The sequence below is a fragment of the Nycticebus coucang genome, chromosome 7, assembly GCF_027406575.1.
Source record: "Nycticebus coucang isolate mNycCou1 chromosome 7, mNycCou1.pri, whole genome shotgun sequence".
In the NCBI taxonomy this organism is placed as follows: domain Eukaryota; kingdom Metazoa; phylum Chordata; class Mammalia; order Primates; family Lorisidae; genus Nycticebus; species Nycticebus coucang.
Genome location: NC_069786.1, coordinates 86,936,917 through 86,959,076, shown reverse-complemented (window position 1 = coordinate 86,959,076; position 22,160 = coordinate 86,936,917). Strand labels below are relative to the sequence as shown.

The window sequence follows — 22,160 nt, the reverse complement described above, 5'->3', positions numbered from 1 at the left end:
AAAGCAGAAGAAAGAGGAGAAAACGGCAAACTTACAAATAGTTCTCAGTTTTCCCCACTGGGTCAAGGTGAAGTACATTGTTCTGCCCTTGCTTAAACTAACTCCCTCCCTCTCTCTCAATCTCACTTCTCTTTTGAGATTTCTTTTCTACTCCCTGGCTACCTTTGATGCTCATTAAACTAAGTCTGACCTAAATATGAACTGTGTTGGGTAAGGGCTGTCATCTTAAGTAGTGGTGTCACAGCCAGCATGGCAACTTCCTAGCATGGTTCCATGGTTTCCATTAAGAGCCACACACTGTGGGGTAGCCAGAGACCTGAGTAGCACAGATCAGAAGATGTGAAAGATGCACTGGGATGTTCAAAGGGTTCAGAGAACTACTGGGGTGCTAAGAACACAAGGACCTATAACACCAATCTCCCCTGCCAGTGGAGAAGAAGTTCTACATGCCACCATCAGGTCAAATTAAAAACACCACCAGAGTCACCTGGAAAGTCTATAAATATACATACTAATTTTACCTATCAAAAAATTAGAAAGTTGGCATTTCTAATTATGTGCCAGGTAGTGGACCAAGAGCTGAAGAGATAAAAAATAATTCCCTGCCCTCAAAGAGCTCAGTCTACTGGGGAGGAGGGGTAGAGATGGAAGACCAAGCAAGGAAACAAAACACAAACACGTGAGAAGTTTAGTACTAAAAGAGAGTACAATTTACATGACTTTAACACTAAGTCTTTAAGACTAGTATCTTTTTTCAATGGAAAAACGAGGAAGCCAAATTATAACTTTATTTTTATTTTCTATGTTTTAAACCTATGATAAATAGACTAGTGCTGCCATTTGAGGAAAAGGGAAGGGAAGAAATCATATTTTGATGTTTTCCTGGCTTAATTCTACCTCTAAAGGACAATGAAATACCTCAACTTTATTAACTGGGACATTATTATGAGGCATTATCATAGTATGAATGTTCTTACCTTAAGATTGACAGGACAGCCTATATGCTATAGCTGTAAATGTTCTACAAATTTCTTCACAAATTTGTATCTCGTGATTATCACACAATATTTTATTTCTTCTATTGGCAATAATTATGTACTACTAAATATACAAGGTTTAAAAATTACCACATTTAATGTCTCATTAAAAGTAAAGTCACAGGTATTAGGAGGAAAGGACTGAAAGTTTAGAGGAGGAAGGATTCAGTTGAAGTAGTATAAAAATGACTACTTTGGAGCTACGGTTCTCAAAATGTGGTCTGAAGTAAAAACTATTTTCATAATAATAGCTAAGATTTCTTTGTTGCCTCTTTCTTTCCTATGGGTACATTGGAGTTTTCTGAGATTTTGTGATATGTGAAGACATCATCACTCTGTTAGCAAATAGAATGTATGATTATCCACGCTGCTATACTAAAAATGTTGTTTTAATTTATAAAATGTCAAATATTATTGATTTGATCCAAAAACCAAAAGGTTTTGAGGATCCTAAATAATGTTTAAGAGTATAAAGGAACCCTGAGACCAAAAAGTTTGAGAATTACTGATTTAGGTGGTAAACCTTAACTACAAAAGCATACCTAATTAAATAATTTCCTCCTTTTTTTTTTTAAATTTTGAGACAGAGTCTCACTCTGTCACAGTGGGTAGAGTTCAGTGGCATCATCATAGCTCACTGCAACCTCAAACTCTTATGCTCAGCACTCTGCCTACCTCAGCCTTCCAGAGTAATAAGATTATAAATTTTCTCATATTTTATATGAAGAAACTAGATCAGAGGTTTCATGATGACAGTGATTGTATTTGCCTCATTGTTTGATTCTCAGAATATAGTACGTGCCAGGTACATAATAGGCATTCAAATATTTTATAAACTAATAAACGAATTCTTATATACATACATACATATCATTTATAAATGAATGTTTTACTAATTGACTGATTCAAGGTTACATAAAATGTCAGCTGCAAAGCCAGAACTATATTCCATGTCTCCTGTTTTCTATTCCTATACTTTTGTTCCCTAGCTCAAGAATACTTTTGTTTTTGTTCATTTTTGTCTTACAATATTTGGAAAGGCAGTGTGATCAGTTATCATCGATGTGGAATGATTACCTTCTCATGATGTTGAATGAGTTGAGCAGTATGTAATTTCTTTTCTGACTCTAAGAATAATCTGGATGAAGTAATACCAAAAGGATGTTATGACAAGGAAATGGAAGAGTGATCAGATAAAATATAATTTTCTGAGTTTTTTTCCCAAACCAGTTAAATTTTGCATGATCCTTCATATTCAATTTACTAATCTCTTCCTCCTTTTTTGTTCATATCATTAAACTTCTGGCAAGTCTTTACATTTGTGCACTCAGTAGGGGGGAAAAGTAAAACCATAAACATTTTTTAAAAAATACACTTTACACCCTCAAAGTTGTTTTGAGGCAATTCATGAGTATTTGTAACAGAGAAAAGTTTGCTTGCCACCTTACTGTTGGTTATGGAAAACAGAAGGCCACAGCAGCCTACAAAGTACAAAGAGGGAAACAAGTCTTGTGGGGTGCAGTAAAGGTCTGTAAATTCTGACTTCTGTGAGAAACTGGTTTTAAAGATGACTGACCTAGCCAGATGCAGTGGCTCATGCCTGTCATCCCAGCACTTGAGAAGTTGAGGAGAGTAGATGGCTTGAGCTCAGGAGTTCGAGACCAGCCTGAGCAAGAGCAAGATCCTGTCTCTAAAAAATAGCTGGGTGTCGGCAGCACCTGTGGCTCAAAGGAGTGGGGGCACTGGCCTCATGTGCCAGAGGTGGCAGGTTCAAACCCAGCCCTAGCCAAAAACTGCAAAAAAAAAAAAATCTGGGCATTGTGGCAGGCTCCTGTAGTCCCGGCTACTCGGGCAAGAGAATCACTTGAGCCCAAGAGTTTGAGGTTACTGTGAGCTATGACACCACAGCACTCTATCGAGGGTTACAGAGTGAGACTCCGTCCAAAAAAAAAAAAAACACCAAAAGGCTGACCTAGAACAAGACCAACAAGCTGAGAATCCAAGCTCTCTCAGTCAAGACAGACTTCTCTATTCACTTATCCTAATGACAAGGTACCCTGTCTCCCTTGTGAGAACAGCCAAAACTGGGCCTCCACCAGTCAGACCCCATTGACAGTTCTTACAGCTGGGAAATCCTCTGGCTCTGGAATCTCAGGAAAGTTGCAATCACCATCACTGGAGAAGGAATTAAATTCTTGAAATCTCTGGAGTACTTCTTAACCCATTCAATACTGTCCTCTATAGAAATTGATTAGATACAGTCAATTCTCACTATTCATTTACTACAAAGTCATTGCAAATACTGAATCATTCCTTGTTCCTAGGGGAAATATAGGGTAGGGTGATTCTCTGTTCACAACCAATCTATATATAACCTTATTTTATGTATGGTTCTGTTTAAAGATACATTATTTAATATATAGCATTTATTTGTTAACATTGAACTCACAGCCAACAGTCCTGTACATAACTCATACCTGAAAAAGCTTATCTAAACGTTTATTTTTTCATAACAGAAATTTTTCCTTAAAGCCCATCATAGCCTTCTAAGAATTGTGATAAAACAAAATTTACCAAATAAAAATAAATAAAAACAAAATTTACCAGTTTTTTTTTTTTTTTTTTTGGAGACAGAGTCTCACTTTGTCGCCCTTGGCAGAGTGCCGTGGTGTCACAGCTCACAGCAACCTCCAGCTCCTGGGCTCAAACGATTCTCTTTCCTCAGCCTCCCGAGCAGCCGGGACCACAGGCACCCGCCACAACGCCCAGACATTTCTTGTTGCAGTTTGGCCAGGGCCGGGCTGGAACCCGCCACCCTCGGTATGTGGGGTCAGCGCCCTACTCACTGAGCCACAGGCGCCATTTTTAAGTGTACAGTTCAGCGGCATTAATTACATTCACATTGTTGTGCAACCATCACCACCATCCTCCTCCAGATGAGTCGTCTTCCCTAACTGAAACTGTTTCTATTAAATAGTAGTTACCCCTGGGTCTCCGACACAGTGCCTGGCAACTACCATGCTACTCCCCATCACAGCATTTTGCGGTCACCAATACTACATGGCACTGCAGCACTATGCTTGGGTCTGTTTTTAAGAGCACAGTCAACACTATGCCCAACAAGACATGTCCCAGCTCTTTATTCTCATAAAGTGAATAAGAGTTATCATCTCCACGTACGGACAATTCTCATTATTCATGAATTCTGTATTTGTTAATCTGTCTAACTGACAGAATGTACTTATAAAAATCAATACTCCTGGAGTATTCAAAATTGACTGCAAAAGAGCGCTTGTCTGTACGTGAGACCTGAACCCTCGAGGCGAAGCGCGGCCTGGTTTGCCCTGCTCTGGGAACCTGTGTGTCAGAAGCCTCAAACTTTCCGCTGCTCTGTATGTGAGGTGAATGTGACATACCGTTCTTGACTGGTAGTCTATTTAGTGCCACATTTTTCACATTTTCGTGCTTTATGTTGTTATCTATATGTGGAAATGACAACCTTTTTGGAATTTATTTTCTTCCAGGTAATAAGAATAAAGAGCTGGAACACGTCTTGTGACAGGGCTGCCTTAGAAAATTTTACTTGGCATAGAGGCCCAGAGGTGGCCTATGTGAACTGAGAATCAGCAGCCACAACCTGAAGTCGTCCTAGTTCACTAGAAGATAATTTTAAGCGTAATCTCAAACCCTTCTGAATAAAATGAATACCAAGTACTTAAAGATAAAGACTAGTTATCAATTACTTACTATATGACAGGTGCTACATTCAGCAATTTACATGCATTATTAAATTATATCCCCCAAAACCCTATGAGGAAATTAAAGATTAGAGAAGTATTTCATCCATTATCACATAGTTAGAAGGGGCAAAGTTGAGATTTGAACTCAAGTCTGACTCCAGAGCCTGAGTTCTCATCAGCTATGCAATTATAAGCATATTATTTTAAAAAAATTTTTTGACATATGTGGGTGTGTATAGAAGCATATGTTACAATGATTATGATAGTTTGAAGATTTATATGTTGAAAAATGAATTTACCAAATAAATAAAACTTTATAAGCCTGATCTAATATCATCCCATAACAAAGAGATTCTGAAATCCTCAGGGCATCTGGTTTGTGTCTGGTTTTCCTTAATCTTTAATGATGGGCAAATCCAATGCATTATGTAAGGCCATTTATTCTCAAGAGATGTAGATACCTCTTAAGAATTTGATGAAAATGCGTTCCCTTTTCAGGCTACTGAGTTGCATTTTAGTTCACCGAGGCAGTAAATTAGTGTACCGTGTGCAAAAAATGGTGGTAACTTAAAAAATAAATATTTGATATAAGCCGCTGCATTCTCTTAGGGAAAAAAAAAGTAATGGATTAAATCTCTTAGGAGTCCTTAGCTTCCCAGAAAGGTGCAGAAAGAAGAAATCTCCTTTGGCCTGGAAATATCTTCTGTTTCTTGCTGGCTGTATTTGTTTAGCTCGTTAATAGTTCATTTGATTAGATCTTGTGGCTCCCAAAGCTAGGTTGAGAGTTTGAACCATACAGAGGCCACTTGAATTTAGAGAACAAAAAGCTCTATTCTCTGCTCCCCGACCTCACCCCAAATCCCTGCCAGGTGTCTGCCCTCTGGTCAAAATGAGAAACTGGAAAAGGGGTGCAAACATATTACTGTACAGGGAAACAACAAAAGGGTACCCCTCTATAATGGTGCTCTTTCTTTTGTATGTGCTCACAATATTTTGGTACAATTTATAGAGTATAGTATCATACTTTTTACTTTAACTATAGGAAATCTGAGGAAAACTGTAAAAAGCGCTGCTGTGCCAGTAATAAAATCCATTATAATCTTATTCTAAATTCAGAGATTTTTTTGCTAGCTGACATTGTCAGAAGGCGACACATCTGAGTGATATTACATTGTGTATTTAAAACAGGAAGTGGCATAATACCAATCAGTCAGAAATTGAGCATAATTTTAATATAATAAAAATATTAAACTACTTAAAAATAATTCCCTGCACAACATAATAAAAATTATTTTCAACATGTGCTAACAATTTTGTCAGGAAAACAAGTTGCTTGTATTGCAGATGAAAATCTTTTAGAAGTATTAGAACCTTAATTTTTCTTCTAATTCAGGCCTTCCTAATTTTTATTTTACTAATTGCTTGACACTAAAATAGTTTAATACAAATAAAAATCTTTTTACTTTAAATACTTGCCTAAGCAATAAAAAAATCATTTTAATTTTTTAATAAGTAATATTTCATATTTTAAGTATGAAATAGAAATTAAAACTTATTTAAATTGTAAGAGTTTTATGAAGATTAATAAAATTTAAGTACAGTTTATATTATTGTTAATATAGGCTTTAATTTTTCAAAAGTCACAAATATCTTCTATAATTTGTAGATTTATTTCTTTTATGAAGTAGTTAAATGAATCGGCTCAGCCTTGACTGTAACAAAATACTGTTTGGTGACTTGTGACAGACAGGGTTTTAACCTCTGACAGCGAGATTCATTGTGAAGCAAGAGCCAATCATAGATCCTGACGACACTTGTCTCATCCAAGTTGGAATATAAAAAGCCACTTGGAATACAGTATAAAGATTCACTGCTGTGGCAAGTTGTCCCTGAAGACTGTACATGCATTAAAATTTTGTGTGGCACTACTCAAAAGCAAAAGAAAAGTAAGAGGAAGAAAGAAGAACAAGGAAAAAGATTGTACTGATTTTTTAAAATCATGCAAAAATTGCAAATCTATGTTTATATTTACCTATTTATGCTGATTGTTGCTGGTCCAGTGGATCTAAATGAGAACAGTGAGCAAAAAGAAAATGTGGAAAAAGAGGGGCTGTGTAATGCATGTACCTGGAGACAGAACACTAAATCTTCAAGAATAGAAGCCATAAAAATTCAAATCCTCAGCAAACTTCGCCTGGAAACAGCTCCTAACATCAGCAAAGATGCTATAAGACAACTTTTACCCAAAGCTCCTCCGCTCCGGGAACTGATTGATCAGTACGATGTCCAGAGAGATGACAGCAGTGATGGTTCTTTGGAAGATGATGATTATCATGCTACGACAGAAACAATCATTACTATGCCTACAGAATGTAAGTAGTGCTATTACTGAATATCAACAGTTCTGCTGACTGTTGTTCTAGTGTTTATGGGAAACAGATCTATTTTCAGGCTCTTTTTAACAAGCTGTTGGCTTGTATGCAAGTTGCAGGGAAAATAGTTCCTTTTTTTTTTTTTCAAGAAATGGGAAATATATTAATGAGACTAAAATCTGCTGCATTATTTGTTTCCTCACAGAGCTAAAAAATTAAAAAATAAAATGCTTGCCCAGCATTACTGCTGTTTAGTCTAATGTGGCATACATAAGCATGCTTATGCTTTCACAGCCTAATACCACCAAGGCAGGGACCGTGAGATACTATAAGCAATGTTAAAACTTACATGAAATTCTGTAATTGCATTTGGGTGCCTAAAATATTCATGTATAATAAGTTTCTCCACTAATAATAGAAAGAAACTTACTAGATGTTTATGTTTGTTCGAGGACTACTGAATACCTAAGTGAGTGAATTTTGTTATTCAAAACTATCTCTCATAGTGAATTTTGTTCTTCACGACTATCTCTCATGGTGGTTTTTGTTCTTCACAAATTAAAATATTTCGTTGGGAAAGATGTTACACTGAAGAGTATAAAAAAATGTTTAAATAATGCATTAGTAAGGTAAGAGCAATAATTAAACATAGCATAATGATAAGCATGAGCTCAGTATCAGAAAATGCCTAAGAAAAAAACATTTTCATTGGGTAGGTTTATGGCTCATGAAGTCCTGCTTGTACCTTGACCATCGTACTATTGTTGAGAGTACCTGGTTTCCATATTTCCAGGTAGATACATTGATTAATAAACTTCTAAAATATTTTATTCTTCATAAGAGGAAGGGCTATTACCTGTGGTATCAACACTGCTTCTGAAAGATAATATATTTCATACAATTTCTATTGCAGTCAGCTCAAAAGAATAGTTTCTCCAGAAAAGGGAGATAGGTGCCTTGACAGAGAAGGGATGGCAAGAAAGATTTTGTGCCACGTGTCTGTTATCTTGCTTTAATACAGCACTTTATGTTCTTCAAACAGGACTCGAAACAGTTTCAAAGTATTATTTCCTTTAGTAAGTAATCAGGTCACAATGCAACAAATAATTTTCATTTAGGACACTGCTGTCAAGTAGTCTTGGAGTAGATTTACCTTTTTATAGACAATCTTGAAAAACCAAAAGAAAAGAAATTGTTACTCCTTGTGCTTCTACTGACAGGCCCTAAAGGCAATACTTTCTAACTTTTGAGATAGCCTGAATATAAAATCTAAATTTTTGTGCTAATTACCTGCTTAGTTTTGCTCCATTAAAAGGCTAGTCCAAAGCCAAAGCATAACAGATGTACTATATTTTCTACTAATTCCCGAGGCTCAGTAAGTTGTTCAGTGTCTCTTGTCCCCAGGTAATTCAGGCCTGGGGGAAGGGTTCCTTCTTCCAGACTGATTGGTACAGCTGCTCAGTAAGTGTAACTACTCAGATTCCCAAAGAATTCTAAGTGGTTGCTCCTCCACGCTGTCTCTTGTTCTCTCCAATCATCATTTTAAAATTTCATTCACTGTTCATTCCTTCCTAGAATTTTCCTTTGTGCATAGTTCTTTGGCAGGGGAATAGACTCTTTATGAACAACTGAAAATACATAGATCTAAAAAATTCTGAAAAGCTGGAGTAATTATTTTCTGTGATTTTTTTCTCAGCTGTGAAGTTCTACATAGCATTTCACTTTTAAAAATTGCATATGCATACATTATCTCAGGGGAAAAAAATAGTCAACTATTAATATGAAGGGGGATTGTTCATTGTCTTAATGGGAAATAATGTCAGTAATTCATTTCTTTTCTTATTCACTTAACAGCTGATTTGCTAATGCAAGCGGATGGAAAACCCAAATGTTGCTTCTTTAAATTTAGCTCTAAAATACAATACAACAAAGTAGTAAAAGCCCAACTGTGGATATATCTGAGACCTGTCAAGACTCCTACGACAGTGTTTGTACAAATCCTGAGACTCATCAAACCCATGAAAGACGGTACAAGGTATACTGGAATCCGATCTCTGAAACTTGACATGAACCCAGGCACTGGTATTTGGCAGAGCATTGATGTGAAGACAGTGTTGCAAAATTGGCTCAAACAGCCTGAATCCAACTTAGGCATTGAAATCAAAGCTTTAGATGAAAATGGTCATGATCTTGCTGTAACCTTCCCAGGACCAGGAGAAGATGGGCTGGTAAGTGATAACTGAGAATTACATTCTAACAACATTATGTTTTTACTCATAATATGAATGAACAATAGTGGAAAACAACTATCAATTTCCTGTGCTCATGAGCCAAAGTTGTCTTCCCCTGTGCTAGCCCTGTGCCCAATAAAAATAAATGTACAATTTCATATCCTATGAAATTTTCTCTTGATATTCTTACTTTGTATGGTGATTAAAAATATTGTGCCATAGTTATTAACTTCTTAAGGAATTCTTTTCAATTGGGAATGATTGAAAGGGCTTTTATTGATATGATACATGATTTATTGATATGATACATATGAATAAAAATATGATCTCCAGATAGTGTATTCTAGTACATAACTAACAAATCAAAATTTAGGTTTTTCCCAAAAGGCTGACAAATGTGTTGAAAATTTTTGGCATAGCATAAGGCAGATAAAATAAACCTTAAAAATTATAACTGAAGTAAAATGATTAGCATTTAAATTAGTGTGATATGTATAAGCTTATATGTTATTAGATATATTTAAAGTCCTTTATGATGAATATATTCATTATTTTCAGGACATTGATGCACTGATGGATATATAGATTACTTTGTGGAATACCCCTACTAAAATTTTAATTTACAGGCTAGTTAACCTTTGCCACCTACCTTATTTCTGAGCTGCCTTAGCATTCTTGTGCAAGAGTTTGCTTAGGGAATGCCAACTAATTTAATATCAGGCCAAATAAATGATAATAACTTATATATTATAAAAATGAAAAACCATTTAAAATCTAATACAAATTTAGGATTACTTTTCTGGCTTACCTAGGATTCTGTTAACATCTATTTTCAAAAACTTATTTAAAGTGATTGTGTCTTTTTATTTCCATCTATTGACATAATTTACAACATATTATACTTGCAAACATAAGTTATTTTAAAATTCTTTAAATGTTCATGCTTATAAAAATTATATATTTATCAAATCGGGTCTACTTTAAATAAAAACATAACCTTTAAAAAACTATACAATTTTCCAAATGATCATTTTTCTTTAAATATACTACATTAAATGTTAATGACTCCCAAGATGCAATTATTCTTTTTGACAATCTTCAATAACTACTAGATCTATTTACATTTTGACATAGGATAAAAACTACTATCAGTTATTTAGGAAAGTGTTCCTTTTTATAGGTAACACCTTAGTGATTAAATTGATAATGTGACAGGTTTTAATTACTATAAAACAGGTGTTTAATATGATGGAATTTTCAAAATTTTCCATATAAAAGAAAACAAAGTCTCAAATGCATGAAAACACTGGGGCAGAGATAGGGCTAACAATTTATTATATAAGTATCTAAATAGAAACATTTTCAGTGAAAGAATAAAGGAAATGTCATTGTTTCTTCTTCTGAATCTGTCTTTCCCTTACTTAGGGGTTCTGTTTCCAACCCAATACACATACAACCACCTTTCATCAGCCAACTTTCCCTTTTCCTATTACAATCCATATTGTGCCGGAAGGTAGCTATTTTGCTCTGGTTTTAATATTCAAGTTTCCCATGAGCAAAGACCTAGGGAATGGAGGATGGATGAATATCCACACCTCTCCAGGAGTCATCAGACATGTGCTGCCAACATATTTAAAGGATGCCAACCTATTTTAAGGATGGATGAATATCCCCACCTCTCGAGGAGTCATCAGACATATTCTGTCCCAATATATTTAAAATGCTTCACCTGTAGGGAAGAAGCTCACCTGTTTCCTCATCCCCCACTTCATCTTCCTACCCTCCTCCCTCTCTCTGTTCCTCCTTCCCTACCTTTCTTTCCAAAAATATTTTTAAGATTCCTATCATGTGTCAGACAGTCTGACTCAAACCTAGAAAAACAAAAATTAAGAAGACTTAGAACTGATCTCAAGAGAATTTGTATTGCTGTTATAATCTTTTGAGCCATAATGGGAAAATAAAGCTTAGCATCAATGAAAATTCTTTAATGCTGGCCTTTGAAAAATAAATGTTGCATATAAAAAATGATTAATTTCTTTCTTTGATAATGATTTCTTAAGGTAGGTAGAAAAGTGTTTCAAGATCTAAATCAGTACTATTGATTCTCTTCCCTTTTTGCACAGAATCCCTTTTTAGAGGTCAAGGTAACAGATACACCGAAAAGATCCAGGAGAGATTTTGGTCTTGACTGTGATGAGCACTCAACAGAATCGCGATGCTGTCGTTACCCTCTCACTGTGGATTTTGAAGCTTTTGGATGGGATTGGATTATTGCACCCAAAAGATACAAGGCAAATTACTGCTCTGGAGAGTGTGAATTTGTATTTTTACAAAAATATCCTCATACTCATCTTGTACACCAAGCAAACCCCAGAGGTTCAGCAGGCCCTTGCTGTACTCCCACAAAGATGTCTCCAATTAATATGCTATATTTTAATGGCAAAGAACAAATAATATATGGGAAAATTCCAGCCATGGTAGTAGACCGCTGTGGGTGCTCATGAGATTTATATTAGGCTCACAACTTCCTAAAACACAGAAGGTCTTCCCCTCAACAATTTTGAAACTGTGAAATTACGTACCACAGACTACAGGCCTAAAATATGCAACAGTTATTTAAGTATAAGCTACAATATATGAACTAAAAGAGCAACTATACACAATGGTTGGTATACAATAAAAAGTTTTATGATTTCCAGAGTTTTTGAACTACAAGGAGATCAAATTACATTTATGTTCATATATATCACAACATGGGCAAGGGAATGAGAGCAATTCTCCTTGTGTTCAGATGAATTAAAGGAGCATGCTTTAAAGTCTATTTCTTTACAGTTTTATTTACTATCTACAGAAAAATCTATATATAGTATTGGTAAAATGCAGGATTGTTATATACCATTGTTTGAATCATCCTTAAACACTTGAATTTTATGTTGTATGATGGCATACTTGGCAAGATAAAATTCCAAAAATAGGAATGGTATACCATATGCAAGTTTCCATTCTTATTATGATTGGCACAGTCTATTAACAATCCATGCCAATGGTGCTAATACAATAGGCTGAATGGCTGATGTTATCAGGTTTATCAAATAAAAAAACATTCAGTAAAATCATGTTTCTCCTTTCTTCAGGTATATTTTAATACACCTCCAAATGGGGAATGAATTTTCTTTAATGAGAGAAGAATAATTTTCTACAGGTCAACTTTCAATTCTGTAGCATACTTGGAGAAACTGCATTATCTTAAAAGGCAGCCAACATTTTTATCAAAATTACAGCACTGCCTTTGCAACACAGCAGTGTTTATGATAAAATAATGGAAATGACGGATTCTATCAATATTGTATAAAAAGATTTGGAAACAATTGCATTTATATAATATGTATACAATATTGTTTTGTAAATAAGTGTCTCCTTTTTTATTTACTTTGGTATATTTTTACACTAGGGACATTTCAAATTAAGTACTAAGGCACAAGGCATGTCATGTATCACAGAAAAGCAACTGCTTATATTTCAGAGCAAATTAGCAAATTAAATAGTGGTCCTTAAACTCCATATGTTAATGGTTAGATGGCTATATTACAATCATTTTATATTTTTTTACATACTGACATTCACTTATGGATTCAAGATGGCTGTATAATGTGAATGTGAAATTTCAGTGGTTTACTGTCATTATATTCAAATCTCAACGTTCCATTATTTTAATACTTATAAATATTACTAAGAATGCCAAAACAATTAACTCCAGTATCTGAAATGAATAATAAACTGATGCTATTTCAGCAGGAACTGTTACTTTTATTTTGTAATTTGATAATGAATATATTTCTGCATTTATTTACTTCTATTTTGTAAATTGGAATTTTGTTAATCAAATTTATTGTACTTACGAGTAAATGAAATTATTTCTTACATGTAATGTGCAGAAATAATACAAATTAAAGTGTTTTCACATTTTTGAAAGACACAACAGTTTATAACGATTAATTCTGGATTTCTGATTTTTACTTTATTATGAAAGTCTAAGGGTGGTGTAAAGGTTTGGTTTGGGAATTTTAGGTCTGCTACTGTAGTTCTCATGAATGGAATTCCTTTTAAATTCGTCCTGGTCAAGTTGCTTTACATATATAAAAGCAAGGACTAGTTACATCTGTTTCATTTTTCTTTATCTTGACCTGAAAACTATTTATATGTTTTCATAGGTTCAATTTCCAAATGCATTGCAATTGGCAAGGGTGTATGGTCCTAGAGTTACAAGTTCTACTGAGCCACAGGGATACAAGGAAGCTATGTTTTTTTCTCTAGTGCTTAATGACACTGGTACATTCATCTGAGCTTTGGGGACACTAATTTTCAAATTGAATTGCAAAACAATTATAAAGTGCCTAGAAGTCCTGCAGTGTGATACTACATGTAAATATTTTGGAAGTGATCCTTCTTCTCTACCCCTAACAGTTTAGTAACTTAGCTATAAAACAGTGACTAAGTTTAATGGGGGAGGTAATTAAACTTCTATCACGTTATGATTCCTAAATAAATATGTAATTTTATATTTATACATTCATTACATAAGAAATGGAAGTTTGTAGAAATTTCAGTTCAAATGTATTACCCTTATTCTATCATTCATTCTAATAGCATTTATTAAAACTGTAATATGATAAAAAAATCCACTTAAAACATTAAATAATTGTTTTAAAAATAAAACACATAACTACTACCAATAATATAACAAAGAAATTAAACTATAGGTGATGATATGCAAGTCATGAGTTGCCTGGCATGCAACATACAGTGTTGAAATTTCATTTGCATGGTCATTCAGTTCCAGTTTACACACTGCAAAACACTTCAAAGCAAACTATACTATTTTGGTCATCCCTGAGTAAGATGTCAAGCAATGCAAAAATGGTACTAAATTTAGTTCATTCATGTCTAGATGGCATTTTGCAGAGGATGTATTTGGAAAATGAGTATATTTACATTAGATAGCATGCATGGTTGATAGCAAGATTATTTTTGTTGCCATTCAAAACACTAGCTCAAGGGAATATTTAAATAAATCCCACTAGATTACATATCAAAATACTTTAGTAAGTATCACATCCTGTCAAAAACGTAGGATGTTCTTGAATGTGAAATTTTACACATGAAGCTTCCCAGTTTATCTAGCAGGTATAAAATGTGTGTATTGTGACAGACAACTCTCTAATAAGATAATTATAAAATGTGAATATCTCATGTCAGTTTTGACATTACGCTAAAATATTCCTGATACAGAAATGTATAGCTTGGTAATGAAACAAAGACACACGTGCTTAGTTTTCACTGATTCCAGTTTTGGATTACTGTAAGAAAGAAAAGTTTTTAACAGTATAATGTTATTATTTCTGCTTCTCAGAAAAGGTGATGTTTAAATAAACATACATACATACCCTTCTAAAAATTGATGTATAGGAAAAATCTATTCACTAGGGTTAATTTATAAAAATCTAAAACATATTCCTAGAGCTAAAACATGTTCTGACCCTAAGGAGATTTATTGGAAAGTTCTCCTGAGGAGGACTAACAGTTATTTGATTTAATTAATCTTAAAAGTAACTTTAGAATAAAAATGTAAAAAATATTAACCCACTCATTCACATTTAGTTTGTTTTCCTAACCATTCATGTTTACTCTATTAAGAAAACATCTCCTGCGAGTGTTATATTGTTTTTTTCCCTAACATCTTATGACGGACCTTATTCAGAACAAAATTTGATTATGCGGTTTTGGCCATAGATCCTCCACAAGATTTTTCCAGATCCGCTCCCACGGACGTTAATTCTGACTAGGAAGCCAAATATCTCTTGGCTCTATTCCCATGGAACTCAGAATGTTGGCATTACCTCCCAACCAGCCAAAAACAAAACATGTCAACACGAGAAAGTTTGCCTACATGATGTCATCAGATCCTAATAATGCTGAGATACAATTCTAAAAGTGAAAATCAAGCATAAAACACCGATTTACTGAGCACACTAAAGTGACTGTGGGAGAAAATCTAAATTGTCAAATGGAAACAATTGGGTGGGCATTGAGGCAACTGCTTGGCTTTAAGTTACAAGAATATCTTCCTGAAAAGCTGCATACTTCTCAGGCCACTCAAATAATGGAGTGAATTATGTGGCCATAGATCCTGCTAAGGAACCCCAGGTCATCATGGGCTCTGAACTAAGCCAGGTGCCATGGGATATAAATTATAACAAAGAAGAACAGATGAGGGTAGTCCTCCCTACTTGTAGATCTGACCCATCAGCCAGTAAAATTGTCTCAGAATCTTGAATCTCCCAGGACCTGTGCCTTACAATGAATTGAAGTTCTTTACCGCTCTGGTGTCAAACAGAATTCCAAGGAAGTTGCATAGGACTGATGGGAACCTAGTTAGATTTCCATCTACTCATAGGCCAATGTGCTTCTCTAGGACTGAAACAAACTGCACCAAGTGAGCCCCTTAGGGGAGAAACAGCTCAGCAAATGCAGTGCCAACAGAGCTCCTTCTCTTGCCGATAGAGGTGTATAGACTATAAATAGTGAGCCCTATCCAGCTAGACCAGATATGTGACCAAAGACTCCTGGTACTGGCCAAGTGTCATTTCAGGACTGGTAAGACTGAGTATATATATACATACACACACACACACACACACACACAGCCTTACTGGTATATTACATGGTTAGTGTTTTGGCCTTCATATATCCTGTTCAGCTTGGCAAAGAATAAACCATTCATAGGATCTTGGATGAGCACCTACTTACAAGAGAAAAGCACATTATAGTTTTCTTTATCTCCATTTTTTAAATGAGGAAGCTGAGGCTCAGAGAGGCGCATGACTAATCAATGAATAAGATAGGGGCATACATGAGAAAAATGCAAATACAAATATAGTGGTACGATTTTTCACAGTCATTAACTCTGATTTTAAAAATATAACTTTTTTTTTTTCTTTTTTATTGTTGGGGATTCATTGAGGGTACAATAAGCCAGTTACCCTGATTGCAATTGTTAGGTAAAGTCCCTCTTGCAATCATGTCTTGCCCCCATAAAGTGTGACACACACTAAGGCCCCACCCTCCTCCCTCCATCCCTCTTTCTGCTTCCCCCCCCATAAACTTAATTGTCATTAATTGTCCTCATATCAAGATTGAGTACATAGGATTCATGCTTCTCCATTTTTGTGATGCTTTACTAAGAATAATGTCTTCCACTTCCATCCAGGTTAATACGAAGGATGTAAAGTCTCCATTTTTTTTAATAGCTGAATAGTATTCCATGGTATAAAAATATAACTTTTTATTGTTACAGAACTTTTACTTTAGGTCCTCTTGTGCCATATCACCATTTCTACTTTATAGATAAAACATCTTTGGGAACCACTCTAATATTGCCAGTCATCTTCCTGGATCTCACTTGGGGAATGACGTACAGTATCCACCCTATTCTCAAATGTCTCAACTTAAAGGAGGGAGGTAATATGTCTCTGCTTCATTACATCCAGCTCAGCCTATGAGATAGGGCCTCAAAAAAGACTGATGTCTAAAGCCTTCTCTTCCCAACAAATTGTCTCCCATCATCAGCTCGTGAGGTCTTTATATAAGAAGATATAGGCATGGTTCTGGCTGACTGAATCCATTTACTAACTCTTTATATTTGATACCTGAGCCTTAAAAGCTAAATGATTGCAACTTTTTCCCCCTAAGTCTGATCTGATAAGTACCTCCAGGAAAAATGTAAACTATTCATAAACAATATTGTTAATTCTCACTACTGATAAAAATGTCATCTTTTTATCTACAGGTACACTAAATTTTTATCTTAATATCTAGTATTATTAGTAAGATCAGAAGAAACACTTGAGTGGGAATGGGGACAACAAATTCAATTAGAAGTTACTAGTCTAGGGGACAGTTGATAAGGGTCTGACTATCAATAGCTAACAATTGAGCACTTACTATATTCTAAGCATTGTTCAAAGTGATTTATATGATTATCTCATCTGCAAAGGTAGGACTATTGTTATCTGTATTTATAGGTGAAGAAACTGAAGCACAGAAGTTCATACAGTTAGTGAGTAGCAAAACCAAGTTTTAAATTTAGGTAGCTTACCTCCAGAAATTCACTCTTACTCACTATTGGGCAATAACCACAATGGTTAAAAAAAAATGTACCGGAAGTCTGTGGAAGATAGAATGAATAGGAGATGGAGAATTAGAAAGAGGGGGGAATCTAGGCAGAAGCCCAGATAAAGTGGAAGATATTTAAAAAACACTATCATCCAATTTTTCCTTCTTGGAAATTCTTCCTCCTTCTCCCCTGGCAGACTTTTGGTCAATGAGGGTAAACCATGAGACTAAGGCTTATTGCTCCTGGAAAGGGAAATAAAGAACTACCTAGGATATTGAAATATGATATGATTTTCTTTCTGGGTTGGATAAAGAAAGAAATGGAATGAGAAAGTGACAGATAACATTCAAGTATCTGTGCTCTCTTTTAGGGGATCAGACTTGGCTGAGAGGTAGGTAGAGTAGAAAACTGCAAACACACCTAGGAAGCGAGGAACACTGGATCTGGTGCTCCAATTCCTGGGTAGAGTGGAGAGTCAGGAAACTGTAAGACAATTCCTTTCTTTGACATGGTCCAATATGTAATATGGTGCCAGAATGGTTGAGTAGCAGTGACTGAGAGGCTACAGAGACTAAGGGCATCCACATGGGATCCTAAATCTCCAGATGGTTCCTGAGAAAGCATCTAAGAGCTACCAGGCATCCAAAAGGGTATAGTTTGTTAAATGAGCTGCTGGATTGACTGAGGGTTAGATGTGGACAACAGAGTACAAAGGCCTCACAACTGAAGACAACAGTATGGTCATTAACAGCAGATACTAGCACAATGGCTCCAAAACTAAAGTGAAATGAGAAACATATCAGTGACTACCAATACAGGACACTCAGTCACCAGGGACCCCATATAAATTAAAGCACATGCATCAAGAGGACAGGATAATGCCTGGAGACCAAGCAAAATAAGCCATCTCAGTAAGACACCTGTGAGGGCCAGATAACCCTTCTGGAAAGCTGGGCTAGCTCCCTGCTCCAAATTCATCTAGAAAAGCAGAATGGAGGCAGAGGGATAACTATTTTAAAGTGAGAAATCCTATAAGACAGTAGTAGTTAAAATCCCCCCAAACCTCTAATTTATTTTTAATTGCAGTCAAAACACATAAAGTTTACCATCTTAACCATTTTAAGGGTAGATTTCAGTAATGTTAACTATATTCACATGGTTATGCAACAGACCTTTAGAACTTTTTCATCTTATAAGTGGAAACTGTATATGCATTAAACAATAACTCTGTACCAATTCTGTACTTTCAACTCCATCTGCAGCTCCTGGCAAACACTATTCAACTTTCTGTTTTTATGAATTTGACTAATTCAGATACATGTGAGTGGAATCATATAGTATTTGTCCCCAAAACCTCTAAATTTTTAACTGTAAATACAGGTATCTCAGCATGCTCAAGCATTTTCTATCTTTGGAGGGAGTAGAGTTTTAAAAACAAAATGAGATAATTATTTTTTAAAGAAAATTAAGCAAATCTCTTCAGACCCAGTTTGTGATTAATATAAGGGAAACCCAGCAGATGTGGGATCACACCATTTATCCTGAGGAAGAAAGAGAATCATGTCTGGAGCTTGACTCTGGCTCAGGAGCATGTAGATACCAGCTGAGCTTTATCTCTTACAGAGCCAACATGGCTCCATGATGGTTTCCTTGGTCCTTTCCCACTGTTCTTGACTTCCTCATTACTGGCTGCAGGCACTTCTCTACTCCTTCTACCATGGCTATGGAGTCTATTCTCTAAACATGTTCCAGAACACCGTAGTTAGGACCTCAGTTGTCTCTGCATTCCCCCTCTGAAAGTCTCAACACTTTGGAAATTCATAGTCCAAGTAAAAGGCTATACCCTTCCAAGGTCTGCAGAGTATGTTCTTCACAAGTTCCTGGCTTTGGCCTCAGGTTGGCATGGATTTCAGATCTAAAATTTATAACACTGTGATGCAGATATAAGCTGTTGTCCAAATTCTTGGGCATCCTAGACAAGTTCTGAATGACAGTGACATTTGGTCCAAATAAATATTAGTGTGGTCCATGTCCATCTTCTTGTTTAGGTTGTTATGGTGAAAATTCAGATCAAGTCTTAAAAATCCAAAAGAAATTAAGCCTGATTACCCAGTGGGTGGACTTCAAAGTTGTCTGATCTCTGGGGGTTGAGCCATTTCAGGTGTCACTGGAACTTTATTACAGTTTAAGGAGTCATCAACAGCATTGTTATCAAGCAGCTATCCAGCCTTTTTTGAAAATAAAAGGAATCTCTTGGTGTATTGTGTTGTGCTATACATTTCAAAGACGGTTTCAATATGTAAATGGCTTCTTTTACAAATTGCCAAAACATGATTACTGCCATGGAGTAATTCCTGCATATTTACATGACAAATTAGACAGTGATCACATCTTGATAAGGCATACTGTGTACTTGGTCTTCTAGGAAGTTGTTCCAGCAGTTTTAATTTAATCTGTTAGCTGAAGGCATACACTAGATAGAGCTCTAGTAGAGAGCCTCACTGTGGCACCTAATAAATGGGGTAGTTGAAAACGAAATGGTGATAACAATAATATATATGAATCTATTCTATACCATACCAAAGCAAGAACTAACTAAAGTACCTTTTATTTCCCAAAACAGTTAAAAATATGTCGTAAACTTAGATCTAAGACTTTTCAAAACTCTGATGATGAACAAAAATAGTGTCAAAAATTGGGAACTCTTGACGTAATCAAATCACATCGTCAGGTTTAAGTACTAGGATGCAATTGTTAGTAATTTATTTCCAAAATGCTTAATGGCAATGCAACTTTTTTTTTTTTACTTTTTTTTTATTGTTAAATCATACCTGTGTACATTAGTGCAATCAAGGGATACAATGTGCTGGTTTCATATACAATCTGAAATATTCTCATCAAACTGTTCAACGTAACCTTCATGGCATTTTCTTTTTTTTTTTTATTAATTTCTTCATTTTTATTGTTAAATCATAGCTGGGTACATTAGTGCAATCAAGGGGTACAATGTGCTGGTTTCATATACAACCTGAAATATTCTCATCAAACTGTTCAATGTAGCCTTCATGGCATTTTCGTAGTTATTGTATGTAGACATTTGTGTTCTGCCTTTAGTAAGTTTCACCGGTACCCATTCTAAGATGCACCGTAGATGTGGCTCAACCCATTACCTTCCCTCCACCCTAACCTCCCCCCTCCCTTCCCCTTCCTTGGCCCTTTCCTCATAGTCTTGTGCTATAGTTGCATTATAGCCTTCATGTGAAAGCTATCATTTAGCTTCATAGTAGGGCTGAGTACATTGGACACTTTTTCTTCCATTCCTGAGATACTTTGCTAAGAAGAGTATGTTCCAGCTCCATCCATGTAAACAGGAAAAAGGTAAAGTCTCCATCTTTCTTTAAGGCTGCATAATACCCTGTTTCCCTGAAAATAAGACAGTGCCTTATTTGAAGGTGTGCTCCCAAAGATGCGCTAGGTCTTATTTTCAGGGTACATCTTCTCTTTCCTGTAAGTAGGTCTTATTTTCGGAGGATGTCTTATTTTCAGGGAAACAGGGTATTCCATGGTATACATATACCACAATTTGCTAGTCCATTCATGGGTTGATGGGCACTTGGGCTTCTTCCATGACTTAGCAATTATGAACTGGGCTGCAATTAACATTCTGGTACAGATGTCCTCGTTATATTGTGATTATTGGTCTTCTGGGTATAAACCTAGTAAAGGAATTATAGGATCGAATGGCAGGGCTATTTTTAGGTCTCTCAGTATTCTCCAAACATCCTTCCAAAAGGAACATATCAGTGTGCATTCCCACCAGCAGTGTAGAATTGTGCCGTTTCCTCCACATCCACGCCAACATCTCTGGTTTTGGGATTTTGTTATGTGGGCTACTCTTACTGGGGTTAGGTGATATCTCACAGTAGTTTTGATTTGCATTTCTCCGATGATTAAGGATGATGAGCTTTTTTTTTCATGTGTTTGTAGATCATGTGTCTGTCTTGTTTAGAGAAGTTTCTCTTCAAGTCCCTTGCCCATCCTGAGATGGGATCACGTGTTCTTTTCTCGCTAATATGTTTGAGTTCTCTATGGATTCTGGTTATTAGACCTTTATTGGAGGTATAACCTGCAAATATTTTCTCCCATTCTGAGGGCTGTCTGCTTGCTTTACTTACTATGTTCTTGGCTGTGCAGAAGCTTTTTAGTTTGATCAGGTCCCAGTAGTGTATTTCTGATACTGCTTCAATTGCCTGGGGAGTCCTCCTCATAAAATATTCACCCAGGCCGATTCCTTCGAGAGTTTTCCCTATACTTTTGTCAAGTATTTTTATAGTTTCATGACTTAAGTTTAAATCTTTTATCCACTGAGAGTCTATCTTAGTTAATGGTGAAAGGTGTGGGTCCAGTTTCAATCTTCTACAGGTTGCCAGCCAGTTCACCCAGCATCATTTGTTAAATAGGAAATCTTTTCCCCACTGAATGTTTTTAACTTGCTTGTCAAAGATCAAATAATGGTAAGTAGCTGGATTCATCTCTTGGTTCTCTATTCTGTTCCAGACATCTACTTCTCTGTTTTTTTGCACCAGTACCATGCTGTTTTGATCACT

At 35.7% G+C, this 22,160-nt stretch overlaps 1 protein-coding gene across 1 annotated transcript; it reads left to right on the top strand.

Moving 5' to 3' along the window:
* The first annotated feature begins 6,670 nt into the window (after positions 1-6,670).
* MSTN (myostatin) lies at positions 6,671-13,171 on the top strand. Its single transcript, XM_053597663.1, has 3 exons — positions 6,671-7,149; positions 9,004-9,377; positions 11,504-13,171. The coding sequence occupies exons 1-3, from the start codon at positions 6,777-6,779 to the stop codon at positions 11,882-11,884; spliced, it is 1,128 nt and encodes a 375-aa protein (XP_053453638.1). The 5' UTR covers positions 6,671-6,776; the 3' UTR covers positions 11,885-13,171.
* Positions 13,172-22,160: the final 8,989 nt, after the last annotated feature.

Coding starts and splice junctions, on each gene's coding strand:
- MSTN (XM_053597663.1), top strand. CDS start 6,777: ATGCAAAAATTGCAAATCTATGTTTATATTTACCTATTTATGCTGATT. Junction 7,150..9,003: donor CATTACTATGCCTACAGAAT/GTAAGTAGTGCT, acceptor TTCACTTAACAG/CTGATTTGCTAATGCAAGCG. Junction 9,378..11,503: donor GACCAGGAGAAGATGGGCTG/GTAAGTGATAAC, acceptor CTTTTTGCACAG/AATCCCTTTTTAGAGGTCAA.